Source organism: Notamacropus eugenii, chromosome 4, assembly GCF_028372415.1.
Source record: "Notamacropus eugenii isolate mMacEug1 chromosome 4, mMacEug1.pri_v2, whole genome shotgun sequence".
Taxonomy (NCBI): Eukaryota; Metazoa; Chordata; class Mammalia; order Diprotodontia; family Macropodidae; genus Notamacropus; species Notamacropus eugenii.
Window position 1 is genome coordinate 343,368,480 of NC_092875.1, and position 16,990 is coordinate 343,385,469.

Consider the following 16,990-nt stretch of genomic DNA (forward strand, 5'->3'; position numbering starts at 1 on the left):
CATCACTATTTCTGTTCTTCAGAAATGAGCTAATGTGTCCCCAGTTAGAGAACAAATATTGTCAACTTAATGAACACTTTAGAAACTGAGATTCAGAAAGCTTAAGGTCAAACAGTTACTAAATTCTCCCTATGCTGCTTAGCTGGATATTGATAAGGAGAAAAGGTAAATTTGATATGAATTCAGTGAAATCACTCATTTAGATCCCATTTTAGGTTTCTCCATTGTAAAAGTGAGGGAGGCTCATTTAGATGCTATTTAAGGTCTTTTTTCAACTCTAAATCCTTCCACTGTAACTTTCGACTTATGCTTTGTATGAAGAAAAGATTGGGAAACTAACTAGTGATGTAAGTAAGAACTGCAAGGAGAATGTCTGCTTGCTCAGGAGATGTTTATAAGTACTTTAGAAGAATACCAATGGATATGCAAATTATGAAGTAAGATTGTTATCAGCTTAACTCTTTATTAGGGACGGGGACCAGACTTGTGTCATTGATACAGGGAACTCTTTGGTGAGGAGTTCCTTTCACCAGTACAGATTTGACACGTTCTTGGCAATTCACACTTTTACAAGCTGCCTAGAGCAAGGTCTGCATAGGATCAGTCAGTTCTATCAGAATCAGGTTGATCTGCAGGTCATCCTGGCTTTGAGGAAAGCTTGCATGCCACCTCTATTAGATTGAGCAAATTTATAGGAAATAGGAATTTTAGAATTTTAAAATTGCATTTTTTTCAGATTATATAGCAACTTGATTTAAAATGGCCTTCAATAAATTAGCCTAAAGTTTTAGTGAGTATTTACCACATTTGTACATGTGGATTACGTATCACAGATGTACACTGCTACTTGGTTGTGTATGAGGCTTTGGGTCTGGCCCACAGGATTTTATTTAAACCAGCAAAAATGCTTCTATAAATTGTTTTTGTGTTACTAGATCAAATGGTCATTAAAGGTATGCTCATTTTCCAGAGGGGAGCACAGAGTAGCTTATGGCTTATTTTTGGAGCTACCCTTGATTGTAAATTGGCTTGTTGAACCTCCACCTAAAAAGATTATCTTGCCCTAGAAATCATGATTTCCTCTCCACTCCCATTTCCACCCTGGTAGGCACTCTACATCGTCATTGCCTCACTCTTGGACTATTCTTAAAACAATGTTGCTGTTACTGTATACGATTTCTGTTGGTTCCTCTTCATTATTTTGTGCGAGTCTTTCCATGTTTTCTTTAAATCATTGAGCTCATCACTTCTTATAGCACAGTAGTATTCCATCATAATCATATACAACAACTTGTTCATCTATTCCCCACTTAATGGGCATCCCTGCAATTTCCAGTTCTTTGCCACAACAAAGAGAGCTACTATAAATGTTTTAGAACATTTAGGTTCTTTTCCTTTTTTTCCCTAATTATCTTCAGAGACAGACCAATTAGTGGTATTGCTGGGTCAAAGGGTATATGGGTAGTTTAATAACTCTTTGGGCACAATTCCAGATTGTTCTCCAAAATGGTTAGATCACTTCACAATGCCACCAACAATGAAACAGTTTCCCAAGTTTTCCACCTCCTCTTCAACATTTGGCATTTTTTCCTTCTATCATTTTAGCCAATCTGGTAGGTGTAAAATGATATTTCCAGGTTATTTTCATTTCAACAGCAACAACTTGGACAGTTGTGGTGGACTTCTGAAAAGCTCTCTCTCCCTCTCTCTCTCTCTCTCTCTCTCTCTCTCTCTCTCTCTCTCTCTCTCTCTCTCTCTCTCTCTCTCTCCTGTTCAGCCTACACATGGCTGTCACAATTATCTTTCTAAAACACGCTTTCATTATGTCATACCTAGGTGAAAAGTCTTTTATTGGACCAAGTCCAAATTCCTTGTTTCGTGTGCAAAACCATCCAATTTACCTACTGAAGCTTAGGTTCACAGAATCACACAATCACAGAATCTCAGAGCTGAAAGGGACATCAGAAACTGCCTAGTCCAACATAATGGAACAAGAATACCTCTACAACACTTGAGAAGTGGTCATCCAATCTCTGTTTTGAGCTTTCTAATGAAGAGGAACCCAGTACCTCTGAACTGCTGAAGCAGTCCCTTCCACTTTGTTATAAAGTTTTTCATTAGAGCCTTATTTTAGTTTTTTGCAACTTTCATTCACTGCTCTTGGTCTTAGGACCATACAGAATTATTTTAATATTTCTTCCATGTAATAACATTTCAGATACTTGAAGGCAACCATCTATTATGTCTTTTTCCACCAGACTAACCATTTGCTTCTTTTGAGGAAGGAGAGTGGGAGAGGTCACTAACATAGGGTACAGTTGAAGGGTACACTCCAGACAGGAGTGACAACATACAAAAGGGGAAAGAAGAAAGTGAAAAGGAAAGATAGAGAGTGCCAAAGACAATGTTTCCTTGTTTTCCCGAACCCTGGGGAATCCCAGCACATTTGGAAATGAGACAAGACTTTGAAATGCAAGATAATCTTGAGTGTTGGGACTATTTATTATGTCTCGATTTTTTCCCTTGCTATTTTATCTTTATTAAAAACTTGAGTTTTTATCATGCCATTTTAGATGGAAAGCTCTCAAGAGCTGTATGTATTTAATTGACCTCACATAGTATCCAGTACAAGATGACATGCCTACGTCTCAGGAATCTGAGTCTTTTAGGCTCTTGATATATGAATGTCAGCTTGCAACTAGTTTCCTATTTTTCCACCTAAATGGGAACTCACCCCTTGCCCTTGAATGATGAAATAATGTTGCCTATAGGACTTGATTGGTTTCAACCCTGTCTGGTGCAATTCCAGATGATCCAGGTACTCAATTTTTTTTTTTTGTTCTTGGGTTTTATCTTCTGCTGAAAACACAAAATGACTTTCAAACAGGGCCAATCAAAGGAGCAAAGAGTTCAGGGGGTAGACATCATGTATGATGGGCATGGGAATGTCCTACTCCATGGTGCTGGGCTTTAATTAGTGCTGGCTTCATCTATTTAATGTTCTTTTCACTCGCCCCATTTGACAAAATGTTCATGCTGTTGCTGGGTTCATTTTGAATACAGCAACTTGTAAATTTTTCTTCTGATAAGTACAAATGCACTGGAAGGAGGAAGATTTGTGAGAATGTGCAAATGGATAGTATTATCCTCCCAAAACTAGGTAATAAATGCACAATTTTACAAGAGTACAGAATAAATGAACTGCAGAACAGAGACACCATTCTATGATATTCTTCATCTAGCCAGAGAGGTTGGCATAGATTTCCAGTAGCACTCTCTTCCTCTCTAACTAGTGTTTAGATCTGGCCTTGCTTGCCATGTGGCGAGGTGCCCTGAATTCTATGCAGAAGGCCTGGTTAAAGGCTCCCCAAACCAGAGTTCCCAGATCAACCTTTTTCTTTCTTTACATTAAGTTCTAGTTCTGTGAAGCTGCCTGCTATCTACCTACTACTTGTAAAGTGGGAAAGGGCATAGTATCTGGATAAAACGAAATGTCTGACACCTGTCCCAGCCTAGCTGCTAACACCCCCCACTGCCCTATTCACAAATATAAAGCATCTGCTGTGGCTAGAGAATGAAGCCCCTCACAGTGCTGTTGTGTTGTTCAGTTAATTTTAGTTGTCTCCAACTCTTCATGACCCCATTTCCAGTTTTCTTGGCAAAGATACTGGAGTGGTTCATCATTTCCTTCTGCAGCTCATTTTACAGGTGAGGAAACTGAGGTAAACAGGGTTAAGTGACTAGCCCAGGGTCATACAGCTAGTAAGTGTCTGAGGCCAGATTTGAACTCAGGAAGATGAGTCTTCCTGATTCCAGGCCTGGCATTCTATCCACCATACCACTGTAGTTTCCCCTATAGTGTTATAATCCACTGTAAATATCAACATAGTAAAAACCTCAAATTTATACCAAAAGTAAGGGAAGGCTCATTTCATTATACTATTGTCAGCCCCTTAAGGGCATAACACATCTTTCTAACATGGAGTCCTGAAGTTGAAGTTGCAAGCATACCAATAAAAAAAATCAGGGGGTCACGGAACGATGGGTATGATGCATATGAGAAAAACTGAGGGGAGAAGACATTCTGGGCCAGGGGTGGGGAGCCTGTGGCCTCAAGGTCTCATATGTCCTCCTGGGTCCTTGGGCATGGCCTTTTGGCTGAGTCCCAGTTTTACAGGACAAATCATTTTATTAAGGGGATTTATTCTGTGAAGTTTGGATTCAGGCATGTGGTCTTGAGGCCGTGGCATCCCCAGACCTGTTCTGGGCTGAGGCAAGAGCACTGGGAAGGCATAAACATAGGAGTAAGCACAGTGTGTGAGATTTAAGTGGACATAGTATAGGTACGTGTTGAATTTCCTCGCATGCCTAGATGCTGATAATGCAAGGAAGTTAACAAATAGTTGGACAGCACATACTTTGGAAAGGAAAGATTATGGCCCTAGGTATGATGTGAGAGGTTGAGAAACATGGTGGTCACGGGTCATGCTGGTTAGGAGCTTTTTATTTTTCCCAAATGTTACAGGGAGGGGTAAATGTTACAGGTAGAGAAAGGGAAGTAATGAAAGATGATAAGCAGTATCACCTTATAAAAAGGCAAAAAGTTCCTAAGAAAGTGAGTCTTTAGAGAGCTTGGTTTGAGAGTATGCTAAGCCAGATCATAATAAGAGTATATGTTGTGCTTACGATTTGTCCTTCATTTTCGAAGAGGACCATGACATCAAGGAGATGATGATGTGACTTGAGGTTGATTTTGATTTGACTGAGGGAGGGCTGTACAAGGTCATCAGTTTCACTTTCTTCTCCAGAGCCATCTGGGTTCAGTGGCTAGATATTCATTAGGATGACTGGAAATAGTCCAGGATATAGTGGGAGATAGCCCTTTAAAACTAAGGCCTTTTCAGGTTCTCACTTTGAGTGAGGCAAAGCCCATTCAGTGAATAGGACTCTTTAAGAAGTGAATCAAGGGAATGTTCCTTTTAATTAAAAAAAAAAATTAAACTGGAAGGGGAAGACCCTCAGAATTGCTGGCCCAAAGAGAAACAGTTAGTATTTACATTCACTCTGTGTCAAGAGCACCTCCAAAATAACCATTAAGTAGGGATCTATTGTTGATCAATCCCTGAGATCCAGAGTGAATTGAATTTAAGACTTGGTCTTTGAGAAAGAAATCTAGCTAGTGAATCCCAAGTTAACTAGATAGCTTTCAGCCATGGAAAATTTCCCTTCCTTTGGGCAGAACACCCTCAAATAAGGAGAAAGGAGAAAAGAGGAGAGGAGGGGACTAGACAGGACAGGATAGGACAGGGAACCACCCCTCAATTCACTTCTTAAAAAGGTCTATTCACTGAATGGGCCTTGCCTCACTCAAAGTGAGCACTTGAAAAGACGTTACCTTAAAAGACCTCCCACTGCATCCTGGGCCATCTCCATTCATTCTCATCAATATGGCTCTGGAGGAGAAAGTGAGGCTGGCAACTTTGCACAGCTGTCCCTCACTCAAATAAAAGTCAATTGCAAGTCATGTCATCACCTCCCTGATTTCATGGTCCTCTTCCCAACAAACCACAACCTATGAGTAGTCCGAGTTGCCTGAATGGGGACCCAGCTGGCCAGTTCCAATTTGGCAATTCAAGAGTATATGTAGATGCAGCAGGAAGGACAAAAGGTGGATATGAAATGGAATAGATCTTCTAGCAATTTATTGGCATCAGCCACAAATCACCAGTACAGTGGAGATGCCACATCTAGTCTCAAACATGACAATATTCAATAACTCACATAGAGCTCTTCAAGGTTTGACAAAGTACTTTCTTCACAAGCCTGGGGGTGGTGGTGCAGGGAATGCAAGCATTAGTATTCCAACTTCCAGATGAGGAAGTCAAGGCTTAGAGAAATTAAATGACTCCCAGTTCTAAGAACAAGCTAGGATAGGAAGCTAGGTCTTTGGACTCTAAGGCTCAAAAGTGCTTTTTTTCCATTAAGCAATACTCATTTTCTTTCCATAAGGAAGTGATAAAAGCATGTGAGAAGACATAGTTGAGAAAAGCAACAGGCCCTGTGACCATATAGAGAAAAAACTCATGCTAGCAGGGACACAATTGAAAAAGCACTTAGGTTCTTCTTATCAAGATGTCTTTAAGAAAAGACTGGAAAACTTCTCAAAGAATGTTTTTTACATATTTTTAAACAAAGAGAATATTTTTAAGCAAACAAGGTGACTTGAGAAAGCATCAGCAACTACTAACCTATCTAACATATGCATGCCTCCTTTCTCATCCAGTAAAGTCTTTATAAGAATGATCTAGAGGGATAGCCTTGGTGAAAATATGAGAGGGCAAGCTTTCACAGATTATTTTCTATAGCAGACTGTGTCTTTAGACACCAAACTGATGAGAAATATAGAAAACAAAATAACTTTTGATTCCATTGTTTGTTGATTGTTGTACAGGAATTTGACTTCCTTCGGGTTTGCACATGGTAAGTGCTCACATGGTGGTCAGAAGAAGTGGTACAAGGTTCTGAAGAACCTGAAGACTGTGAGATATGAAAAGCACTGGCACAGGACTGTCCAACATGGCATGCCCGAATCAAAGAAGGCGCTATGCTCTATGAGCAAAGCAGAGTCACAGAAGCACAACGTAAACATGAGCTGCACAAATCCAGAGCCCCCTCCTCTAACAGAGGACCTGTGCCCCACTCCCCCTGCCCCCGTGGCAGTGCCTTCTGAACTTGTAGTGGTCTGATCAGTCACAGCTCAATACATTGTACCCTGACTCCAACATTGTGGTGTCATTGATCTTGGAAAATGAATAATAAAAAACTAAAAACTTCCCTCCCCCTAAGCTTGTGAAGAAAGTACTTCATAAACCTTAAGTGTGGTGTGAAAATCTAAACACTGTGCTTCCACTGGTACTGCTAATGCCAAGACTTTGTTACAGAAACACCAGATCTGTTCTATTTCATATGGAAAGAAAGCCCTTCTTCCGTCAAATTGTCTCCCATGTGTATATTAAAATCTTTCAAGGCTTGGACAGATGTGATACTGTTCAACACTCTGCTGTGCATCAATATCAGGCAAGGTATATAATAATATAATAGTTATGTATATTCATCTATGTATTCATTAGTGTTATGGAAGATGGCATGCAGAGTTCAAATAGAAAAGACATTCCCTATCAGTGTTGAGGTTCTCCAGATGTTCCTTCTAATGGATAACAATATATTGATTGCAGTGATCCCTGGAACACTATAAAATCTCCTAGTGAGATCAGCAGCCATTCAGAAAAGATTGGTCAATCCACCCATATAAAGTGGTTGAAAAATATATTTTTGGAAAGATTATGAAACACAGTAGGATAGCTCTCTTCTTCAGTTAATTCACCAGTACGTATTCCTTGGAAATGTGATGATGATAGCTAATAAATTAGTACCAGAAGTGAAGGAAATAGGTATATCACATTAGGGAAACTGAACAGCACTTTCAATTATTCTAACCTGCTTATTAACACAAATGCTACCTTTTTTTAAACAATAATATTCATTTCATGATACCATATACATGAAAATTACAGAGACCTATAACATCACAAGAGTTAAAATACATGTTACTCAAAGAGTAATGGAAACTGCATGGTGGATATAAGTAGGTCATGGTGTATTCCTAAGGTGGTCTTGAATACAGTTGATTTGAGCAGTCGTGATAGAAATCATCAATAATGCCTCACATATGTATTGTGTTTTAAGATTTAGGATGTGCTTTCCCCACAATGATCTTGTAAGTAAAGTCTTACAAGTATTATTTTCCCCCTATTATAGATGAAGAAACCAAGGCTTTGAACAATTAAGTGACTGACCTGGGATCACACAACTTAGTACTAAGTATTACATCTGGGATTGGACCCCAGGTCTTGCCTGATGTCGGAAGATCCATATTCTTTCCCCTGTAACCCCCTACCTCTCAAGAACAGGTATGACAAGAAAAGCCAATGGGCTGTAGCAAGAATGAGGGATAAGAGACCAGACAGTCAAAGAATTGTGCTGGCATTTATGAAAGACTCTGTGGGAAATTGATGAAAAGATATAGACAGAGAAGAAACAATATGAAGAGGCACAGATGAACTGAAATTTGTATTATTAGAGGGAGTACAATAGGATCACAAAACCTGAGAGTTGTCCAACTGAAGTTTAAAAAATTATGGATCTCTTGAAATATCAAAGTGGAAACATCCTGAAATAGTTGTAAATATGGTAGTAGAGTTAGGTGGAGAGGTTGACACTGGAGTTGAAAGTATTCAGTACTGCTGTGATAGCTGGATCAGTGAAGAAAGATGACTTACTCAAGTTAGGGCTCTTAGAAAGACAAGGACAGTTATGAAGCTAAGACCTTGGTGAGGGACTGAGGCAGGGGGAGATATGCTTTTATTTTTTTTTAGAGAAAAGATAGAGGAAGAAGAGCTAGCACTTAGAGAGAGAGGACTATAGATGGAGAACCATAATAGAAACTAAAGAGAAGAGAATTTTAAGGACGGGAATGTGTCAATAGTGTTAAATGTAGCAGAGGTGTAAGCAGATATAGATTGAAAAAACAACCCAATTTTAGATTCGACATTATGAAAGAGTCACAGAGATCTTCAATACTACTTTCAGAAGAGTGGTGAAGACAGAAGCCATGTCATAAGGGATTAAGAAAGGATCAAATGGAATGAGGAGGAGAAATGGAAGGAGAAAATATAAATGACCAACTTGAGATCTGTTGTTGGAGGGATGGAAATGAATAGGAAGGGGCAAAAGTGTCCTTTCAAGGGTTTTTTGTGTATCTTCTTTTAAAGTAGGAGAAAACTGAGCATGTTTGAAGGGAAGGGGGGAGGTGGCTCATTTCCTTTTTGACAAAATTACTAGATTGGTAGACCAGGAGAATACTATAGAGATAGTTTACCTAGATTTTAGCAAAGTATTTGACTAATTCTCTCTTGCAAGAGTTTTGCAGAAATAATGGGAAAATGTGGGCTACATGACAGTATATTTAGGTGGATTCAAAACTGATTGAATGGCTGGATCTAAAGAGTAGACATTAATAGATTGATGTCATCTTGGCAAAAAGTCTCCAGGGGAGTGTCTCAGATATCTGAGATTGGTTCTGTGCTCTGTGAGAATTACATCAGTGACCTGAATAAAGTCATAGATGGCATGCTTATCAAGTTTTCATATTACACAAAGCTAAGATGCCTAACTCACACAAAGAACACAGAGATAAAACAGAGATTAAAAAAGTTCTTTATAGGATAGATTATTTTGGGTTGAATCTAACAAGATCAAATTTAATAGATATGAATATACTCTTAAACTTGAGTTCCAAGAATTAACTTCATAAATAAAAGATGGGGGAGATACATGTGTGTGTATGTGTATGTGTATTTGTATAAGGATACAGATTTATTGACATATATATATGTATATATATATATATATATATTTGCTTCTACCTTAAAAAGAAACACTACAAATCTCTTAAACTGACTTTTTGGTACCTTCCTATTCATTTTCTTTCCTCCAACAACAGTTCTCAAGTGAGTAATTTATGTTTGCTCTTTCCATGTCTTCATGATTTGATCCCATCTAAATCCCTTAAGGTTTCTGTTCCCACCACTCTACAGAAAATGGTATGGAAGGTCACTCTGATTTCCTTAAGGCCGAATCCAAATATATATATTTTCTCAATCTGTATCTTTGGAAAAGGCACATACACACAAATACATGTATATGTGTGTGTGTGTATACTTGTACTTGTGTAAGTCTGCCTCCCCCATCTTTTACTTATAGTTAATTATATTATATGTGCATATATTAAATATGTATATACGCATACACATAAATATATATCCCTTTTGAAAGGATTTTGTGGGTATTAGTGGACTGCAAGTGAAGCTAAAGTAACATTGGGCTCATTAGGAAAGGCACAATGTTTAGGAGTAGGGAGGCAAAAACTCCCTTCTCTGTTCTGGTCAGACTATACCTGGAGTTTTGTTTGTTGACTTCTAAACATCACATTTTAGGAAGAAAATTGATAACTGGAAAAATATTCAAATGGAAGTGAATCAAGATGGTGAAAGGTCTGACGAAGATTAAAGATACCGTGCCAGATGAGGATTGAGGAGCTGAGGACATTTGGCCTGGAGGAGACTTGGGGTGGGGAATTATAGCTAAGTTCACATGTATATATATATATATATATATATATATATATATATATATATATATATATATATATATATATATATGTGAAGGGCTGACAGGTGGAAGGGGGAATTACACTTTTTCTGCTTGGCCCTAGAGGGCAGAAATAGAAACAATGGGGAGAAATTGAAATGAGGCAAATGTTGGCTCAACGTAAGAAAACATTCTAAGAGTGAGGTATCCTAAAGTGGAATGAGTCATCACAAGAAAGTGTGAGTTCCTCCTTATTAGAAAGCTTCAGGAAAAAACAAGTAGAAGACTATATGTCAGATACCTTAAAAAGAGGAGTCTTGTTGAAGTAAGAGTCAGGCTAAATAGCAGCCGAGTCCTTCCAGTTCTGACAGTGAGTGATTCTGTGTTTTGCTAAGTTACCGAAAGGGAGAAACTGAAGATTCAATTCAATCAGCAATTGTTAAACTGTTATTGTGTACCAGACACTTGTCTAGGTGCTAGAAATACAAAAACAAAAAGGAAAACTGTCCCCATCCTCCCAACTTCTATTCCATGGGAGGACAACAATATGTATTCAGATGAAAAAAAAAAAACCACGAAATAATTATGGGTGGGGGCCTTACAGTTGAAGGGTAACAAGAAATGTAACATGTGGGAGGTAGATCTAAACTGAACCCTGAATGGAGCTAGGGGTTTTTTTAAAAATGAAGATGAGGAGAGAGAATATTTTGAGCATGTGGGGTGGGGATAGACAGTGTGCTAAGCACAGAGACAGGAGACAGAAGAACATGAGGAGAGTGACTTCAAAATCATTTTGCAAAGATAGATTGGAGCTAAACGCTGAAGGACCTCAAGTGCTAAATGCAGATTTGTATTTTCTCCTAGTAGAAGCAATATGTAGCCACTTAGGTGCTGGCTGTGTGAATGAAGAGGTAATAGAGATGAGGTAAGCTGTGGTGACAACCAAAAACATGCAGCAGACTACTTCCCTATGTGGAGTGAGAGGAAGGATGCTCCTAGGCTTTGACTGTGAATGAATGGTGGGATGGTAGTGCCCTCAGTGGAAAGGGTGGCCATGTAGAGGGGCTGATTGGTGGTGGCATGGGAGACAGGAGACAGCAGGGAGACAGCATTTGAACATGATGAATTTGACATGTCTTGTGGAAAATCCATATAGGGATGTCTGTCCAGGCCTGGAGCTCCAGAGAGAAAAGCAGGCTAAAGATGCTGATTTGTAAGTTATTTGTATAGAGATGTTAACTGAAGCTAAGGGAGCTGATGAGATCACTGAGAGAGAGAGAATGGAAATTGAACTCTGATTTTACAGATACCAGGAAGAAGGGTTATAAGGTCAGCAAGGTCTCTCAGAAGGTGGTGTGGCATCAAGAGCACAGGTAGAAAGGTTGGTTTTAAGATGAGGTTGAGTCATCTGTTCCTCTCAGACAAGAAGGTGAAAAGAGAGAATAGATGCAGGGACAGTGATATTTTAAAATGAAGATTGGGATGCTATAGAGACAGAGACATGTTAAAAGGAAGATTGAGATGCTGCGAGATTTCATATCAGATGACTCTAATTTCTTTCAGAAATGTAGGAGGCAAGGTCATGCAGTAAAAATGGGGGTTGAGAAAAATAGTATTAGAAATTTCAGGAAAGGGAGAAAATTTGATGTAACTGAGATACTTAATGATCCTTGGAGTAACTGAGAGGTGAAGGATAGTGCCACTAACTATGAAATGTCAGCCCGCACTTAGCACAGTACCTGGCACATAGTAGTCACTTAACAATGTCTATTGACTGTGACTATGACTTATAATGGCTACATTTTCACAGTTTTGAATTTCCTCCAGCAAAACATGGTGGCCCAGGTACAGAAGTGGAGAAGATGGGTAGTGAATGATCCAGGCCTGGAACTGAGTATGATGGGCAATTTGGCAGACAGTTACAGAGGAATTTACAGAGGTAAGGGAATTTTGGTGATGATGAGAGCAGCTATTGCTACAATCAGAGAGGCAGATAGATCTATGGAGCAGGAAAGTCTACCATTCTAACAAGTATATCAGCTTCTCCTCCCACTCTAAAACAGCCTGTAGGCAGCAGGAAAGAGAGAAAAAAACATAAATGAGAGCACCCAGCTGTTGGGTTGGCATTAGATTGATGCATCAAATTGTGCTGACTGAGCTATTTGTTTCGGGAAGAAAAAATGAGAGAGCTATGTGAGACTTCTTTGTGACTAAGAAATGTACTGCTGGGGAATCTGGTTAACTGAATGGCTATTCTTACATGACTGTTTTTGTTCCCTGCACTGACATTGTCCCTGGGGAAAATTTTATGAACTGGGCCATGGTGAAAGGTACGTATCTTAGACATAGCATACGCAAAAGGCCTGAGCAGTGGATACCTGTGCTACAAGGTCAGTGATGGCTTTGTCCTTGGCAGCACCTTCTCAGCCCTTGCCTGGTAGTGCCATTGCAATTGTACCAAAAGTAATAGGACACTGATGGCCACACTGAAAGTTTGGACTAGAACTCAGAAGACATGGGTACTAGGGAAAGTGGCCTCATCTACCTGGGTCTCAGTTTCCACAACTGTAAATTGAACAGCCAATGTCCTTTTCATCTCTAAAAACCTATGACTATATGAAAATAATTGATCCTGGCATTAGGGATTGGAGTTGAGTCTGGTGTGAATGTCAGTAACATGGGTAAAGTGATCCATAGGTGCCAGTGTGAGTCCAAAGGGCCTATGATGTGTGTAGAATAAGAAAACTGGGAGACAAGGCGGTAACGGTCAAGGAGAGGTAGAGCTGAATTGAGATTTCAGAAGGTGCCTGGAGTGATGCTGCCCAGAACAGGGTTTATGAGGTTGCAGTGAGGTTGAGAGAGATGCAGAACATATTAGAAGCTTGTTGGATTACCTACGTGGCTCAGTGGGCAGGGCCCAGGGACTAGAGTCAGGAAGACGTGGGTCCAGCCTTAGACACTGGGGAAGTCACTTAATTTCTTTTTGCTTCTGTTTCTTCATCTGTAAAGTGGGGATAACAGTACCTACTTCCCATGGTTGTTGTGAGGATCAAATACAGTAACAGTGGTAAAGCACAGTGCCTGACACATAGTAGGTACTATGTAAATGTTAGCCACTATTATTATTATTAATAATTATTATTATTATAGGTGGCATATACATGGAAGTTTTTAAAGAGGCAGGCAAAACCCTGGGCAAGCCTCTCCAGGGGATTTCACATAGATTGTCTCAATACCTCACCCTCAAAGCGCCAAAGCCTCCTCACTGGTTCTCCTGCAGAGCTTTCCCCTTGCTACCTTTTTCTACCCAATGGTCAAATTGGCATTTCCACAATGCACAGATCTAACCATCTGAAAACAACATAAATTCCTTGATGGCTAAGGCTGTTTCACTTTTGTCTTTGTATCTCTAGCACTAGCACAGTGCCTGGAACATCGTAGGGGCTTATTGAATGTTGGCTGATTGACTGATGCCATCCGCTGCTCAAAAAACTCCCATGGCTCCTTATCACTGCTAGGATAAAACAGAAATCCCTCTATTTGGCATTAAATCTCTTGACAATTTTATTCCAACCTATCTTTCCAGGTTTGTTCTGGGTTACTCTTCTTGATGCACTCTACAACCCAGCTGGATGGAGCTGTTTCCTGTTCCATTCCTGTCTCCTTGCCTCGGTTGTCCTCATATCCAGACTTCAGGCCTCATTTCCACCTTCAAGAAACTTCCCTAAAAGCTCAGTTTGAGAGACACCTCCTTTGTGAAACTTTTCCTGCTGGTGCCCTAATTACTGAAACTATCTTTCATTGCCTTTGCTTGTATTTTGTACAGATTTCTATTAGTCAATCAATCAACCAGCCAATAAGCATTTATTCGGAGCCTATTAAATGACAAACACTTGAAGAAGAACAGCGTATAACAAGCCTGTTAAAGGAGATTGAAGGCAGACTGTGAAGGTTTTTACTGTTCTCTACAACCCAGGTGAACTGGCTTATTTTCTGTTTCCAAAATATGTGTTGGTTATGAAAAGAAAAGCATGAAACAATCTCTGACACTGAGGAGTTAACCATGTATTAGGGGAGGGATGTGCGTGTGTAGGTGTATATGTAATATGTATGTGTATGTACATATACATATAGGTATATAATATTTGTAGTATATATATGAATATTGGAGGGAGGCTAGCACTAGCAGCTGGAAGGATGAGGAAAGGCTTCATCTAGAGGCGGTGCTTGAACTGAGTTTTGAAGGAAACAATAGATTTCTAGGCAGAAGTGAAAAGGGAGTGCATTTCAGGCATGTGTTATTTGTGCAAATATAGATATATATATACATACACATAAACACATACATATATACATACACATGTATGTATATGTGTAATTACATATACACGCACATATATAATGTATTATTGTAACAATATCTAATAATATTAGATAGTCTCATGTAAAAATATTAAATATAATTATAGTGGCAATAAAAACTATATATAATAATTAACATAAATAAATATGTAATTATATAAGACTGTGTAATATATCAATATATTGTGTTGCTACAATAATAATAAATAATATAATATGTGCATATATATGTGTGTATATTACAAATAAGATTACAGTGAATATTACATTAATTATACATATATTTCATAATAATATGTAATATAGTAATGTATGTATATGTGTATACATACATATACACATATTTGGGGCCTCAATTTCTTTATATGTAAAATGAGTCACTTGGGCTAGTTGATCTCTAAGCTACTTTCAATCTTTCCATTCTGGGTATGTGACTAACCTTTGAAGTTGACATCAAAGACATAGAAATTTTTTCCTGTGACATATCCTTCAGTGCCACAGAGAATCGATTTGGATAGACCATAGTCTAGCTAGTAAGATAATCCTAAAGTCTTATGGTATCTTTGTACTAAGAGGCATTTTGGAAAGGCATAAGTTTTGGAGAAAGACATGGAAAGAGAGTAAAAATGATGACTTTCTCAGGGGACACCCTTTGAGGAATGGCTGTCAAAGCAATGAGAGGCAGCCCTAAGAATGGAAATAGAGTGAGACAGAACCCACAGATCGTTAGTCAGACAGTGTGGGAAAGGTAGCACTAAGCTTTGATAATTCCAAAAAATGCCACTCAGTAAAACCTGAAACAAGGAACATAATCAGACAACATTCACACAGAATTATTAAACTGTTCTATGGCTAAGGACAAAGTTTAAGGGTTACGATCAATAGTCCAAAATACTTTTTGAAAGTACCTCAGCCACATAGCTAATAGCATCCTTCAGGTTGAGCTCGTGGAAAACATTCAGAATCCGGTCTCTGGACTTTTGGGCTGATCGTCTCATCAATAATTTACTTAGGACTTTTCTATCGAAATTGGACCACCTAAAGATGTAAAAAAAAATGTTGGACAGCAGGAGTGGGTATAATACCTTCAGCATCTTCAGGCCTCAGTTTTTTTTATCTGCAAAATGAGGAGACTAGACTAGACAGTAGCTATTTATACAGCACTTTTACATTTGAAAGAACTTTACTTAATATCTAATCCTCATTAAATGAGGAATGTCTTACTATCCCTGTTTTACAGGGAAGAATGCTAAGGCTCTGATAGGTGAAGGGAATTTACCGCTTGGGCCCACAGCTCCTCAGGGTCAAAGGCTCCAAGGACTAAGTGCAGCTCCCAGGCCACCATGCTGCCTCCATAAAGAGAACTCTATGATCCCTTCTAACTTGAAGATTCTAAGACTCAAAGCCTTCTTTTATGCTACTTGAAATTATGCTTTATGCTTATACACCTGATTATGCTAGATTATGAAAATATCTTAATGCTACTTGATAAGCGTTCTTAAATTATTCCATACATTTCAAATTAGATCCTCTGTTTCTCTTGTATTCTCTAATACAAATTAATTTTGTAATAAAACCCTATGTTTTTATCATATGCAGTGAACGCTCAACAAATATCGTTGACCATCAACAACACTGCTCTTAAATCTTTTATTTTCCAATAAGACTTTGGGCCTCCTTAATTTGAAAAGGCCTTCATAAGATTATATTTTTATAAAGACAGGCACATTTAAGGATGTAAAAAAGCATGTAAAAGAATTGGTTAATAAAACAGTAAAATTAATAGAACAAATAGAAGCCAAGACAAATAGACATCTTATGTTTTCTTAAATACTCAACTTCATTAAGAGGAATTAAAACCACTTACTTGTCTCTTAAGTAATTGTGTCCTATTTGTCCAGATATATCTTCAATGGCAGAGAGAATATGATCGAAAGCCTTGAAAAATGAAGATATTTGCATTAATATCCCTCAGAAACTGGCATGATTGGTGTGTGTTTATTCTCTTTTCTCACTTTAGTCCCTCCTTGCTCATGTTCCCATTTCAACACCTCCTTCCTTCTCCTTTGCCTTTCCTGTTAGATTAACAGGGGTCACTTCTTTTCAGGAATGAACTTAACAGGTCTTGAAACTAACGCTTCATTGGCTCCATCACATGGCCTGGAGCATACGAAGACAACACGAAAGGGAAGCCAGGCTGGCAGAAGGGAATGGTTGGGTGAGTGTGGGCACCCAGGGGTGCTCCTGGTCTGATTCACGGGACGGATACTAAGGCCTCTTTCCTGTCTCACTGCCCTGGTGAGTTCTTACCCTGCCATGAAGCTTTTCATTGAGCTTTGGCTCTCGGTGCTCACTTTTCTTCACCTTCAGCCATTGCACCAGGGGTTTGATGGTCAGACCCTGCAAGATCAGAAAAGCT

General features: G+C 38.9%; 1 protein-coding gene across 3 annotated transcripts in view; it reads right to left on the bottom strand.

The window, feature by feature from the left end:
• SLC9A3 (solute carrier family 9 member A3) overlaps nt 1–16,990 on the bottom strand; it is a 135,355-nt gene that overhangs the window by 16,096 nt on the left and 102,269 nt on the right. For all 3 annotated transcript variants that reach the window (XM_072605309.1, XM_072605310.1, XM_072605308.1), the window contains exons 8-10: nt 16,882–16,971; nt 16,439–16,509; nt 15,480–15,609 (exon numbers count right to left, since the gene is read on the bottom strand). In XM_072605309.1, coding sequence (XP_072461410.1) covers nt 15,480–15,609; nt 16,439–16,509; nt 16,882–16,971 — 291 coding nt within the window. The remainder of the gene's footprint in view (nt 1–15,479; nt 15,610–16,438; nt 16,510–16,881; nt 16,972–16,990) is intronic.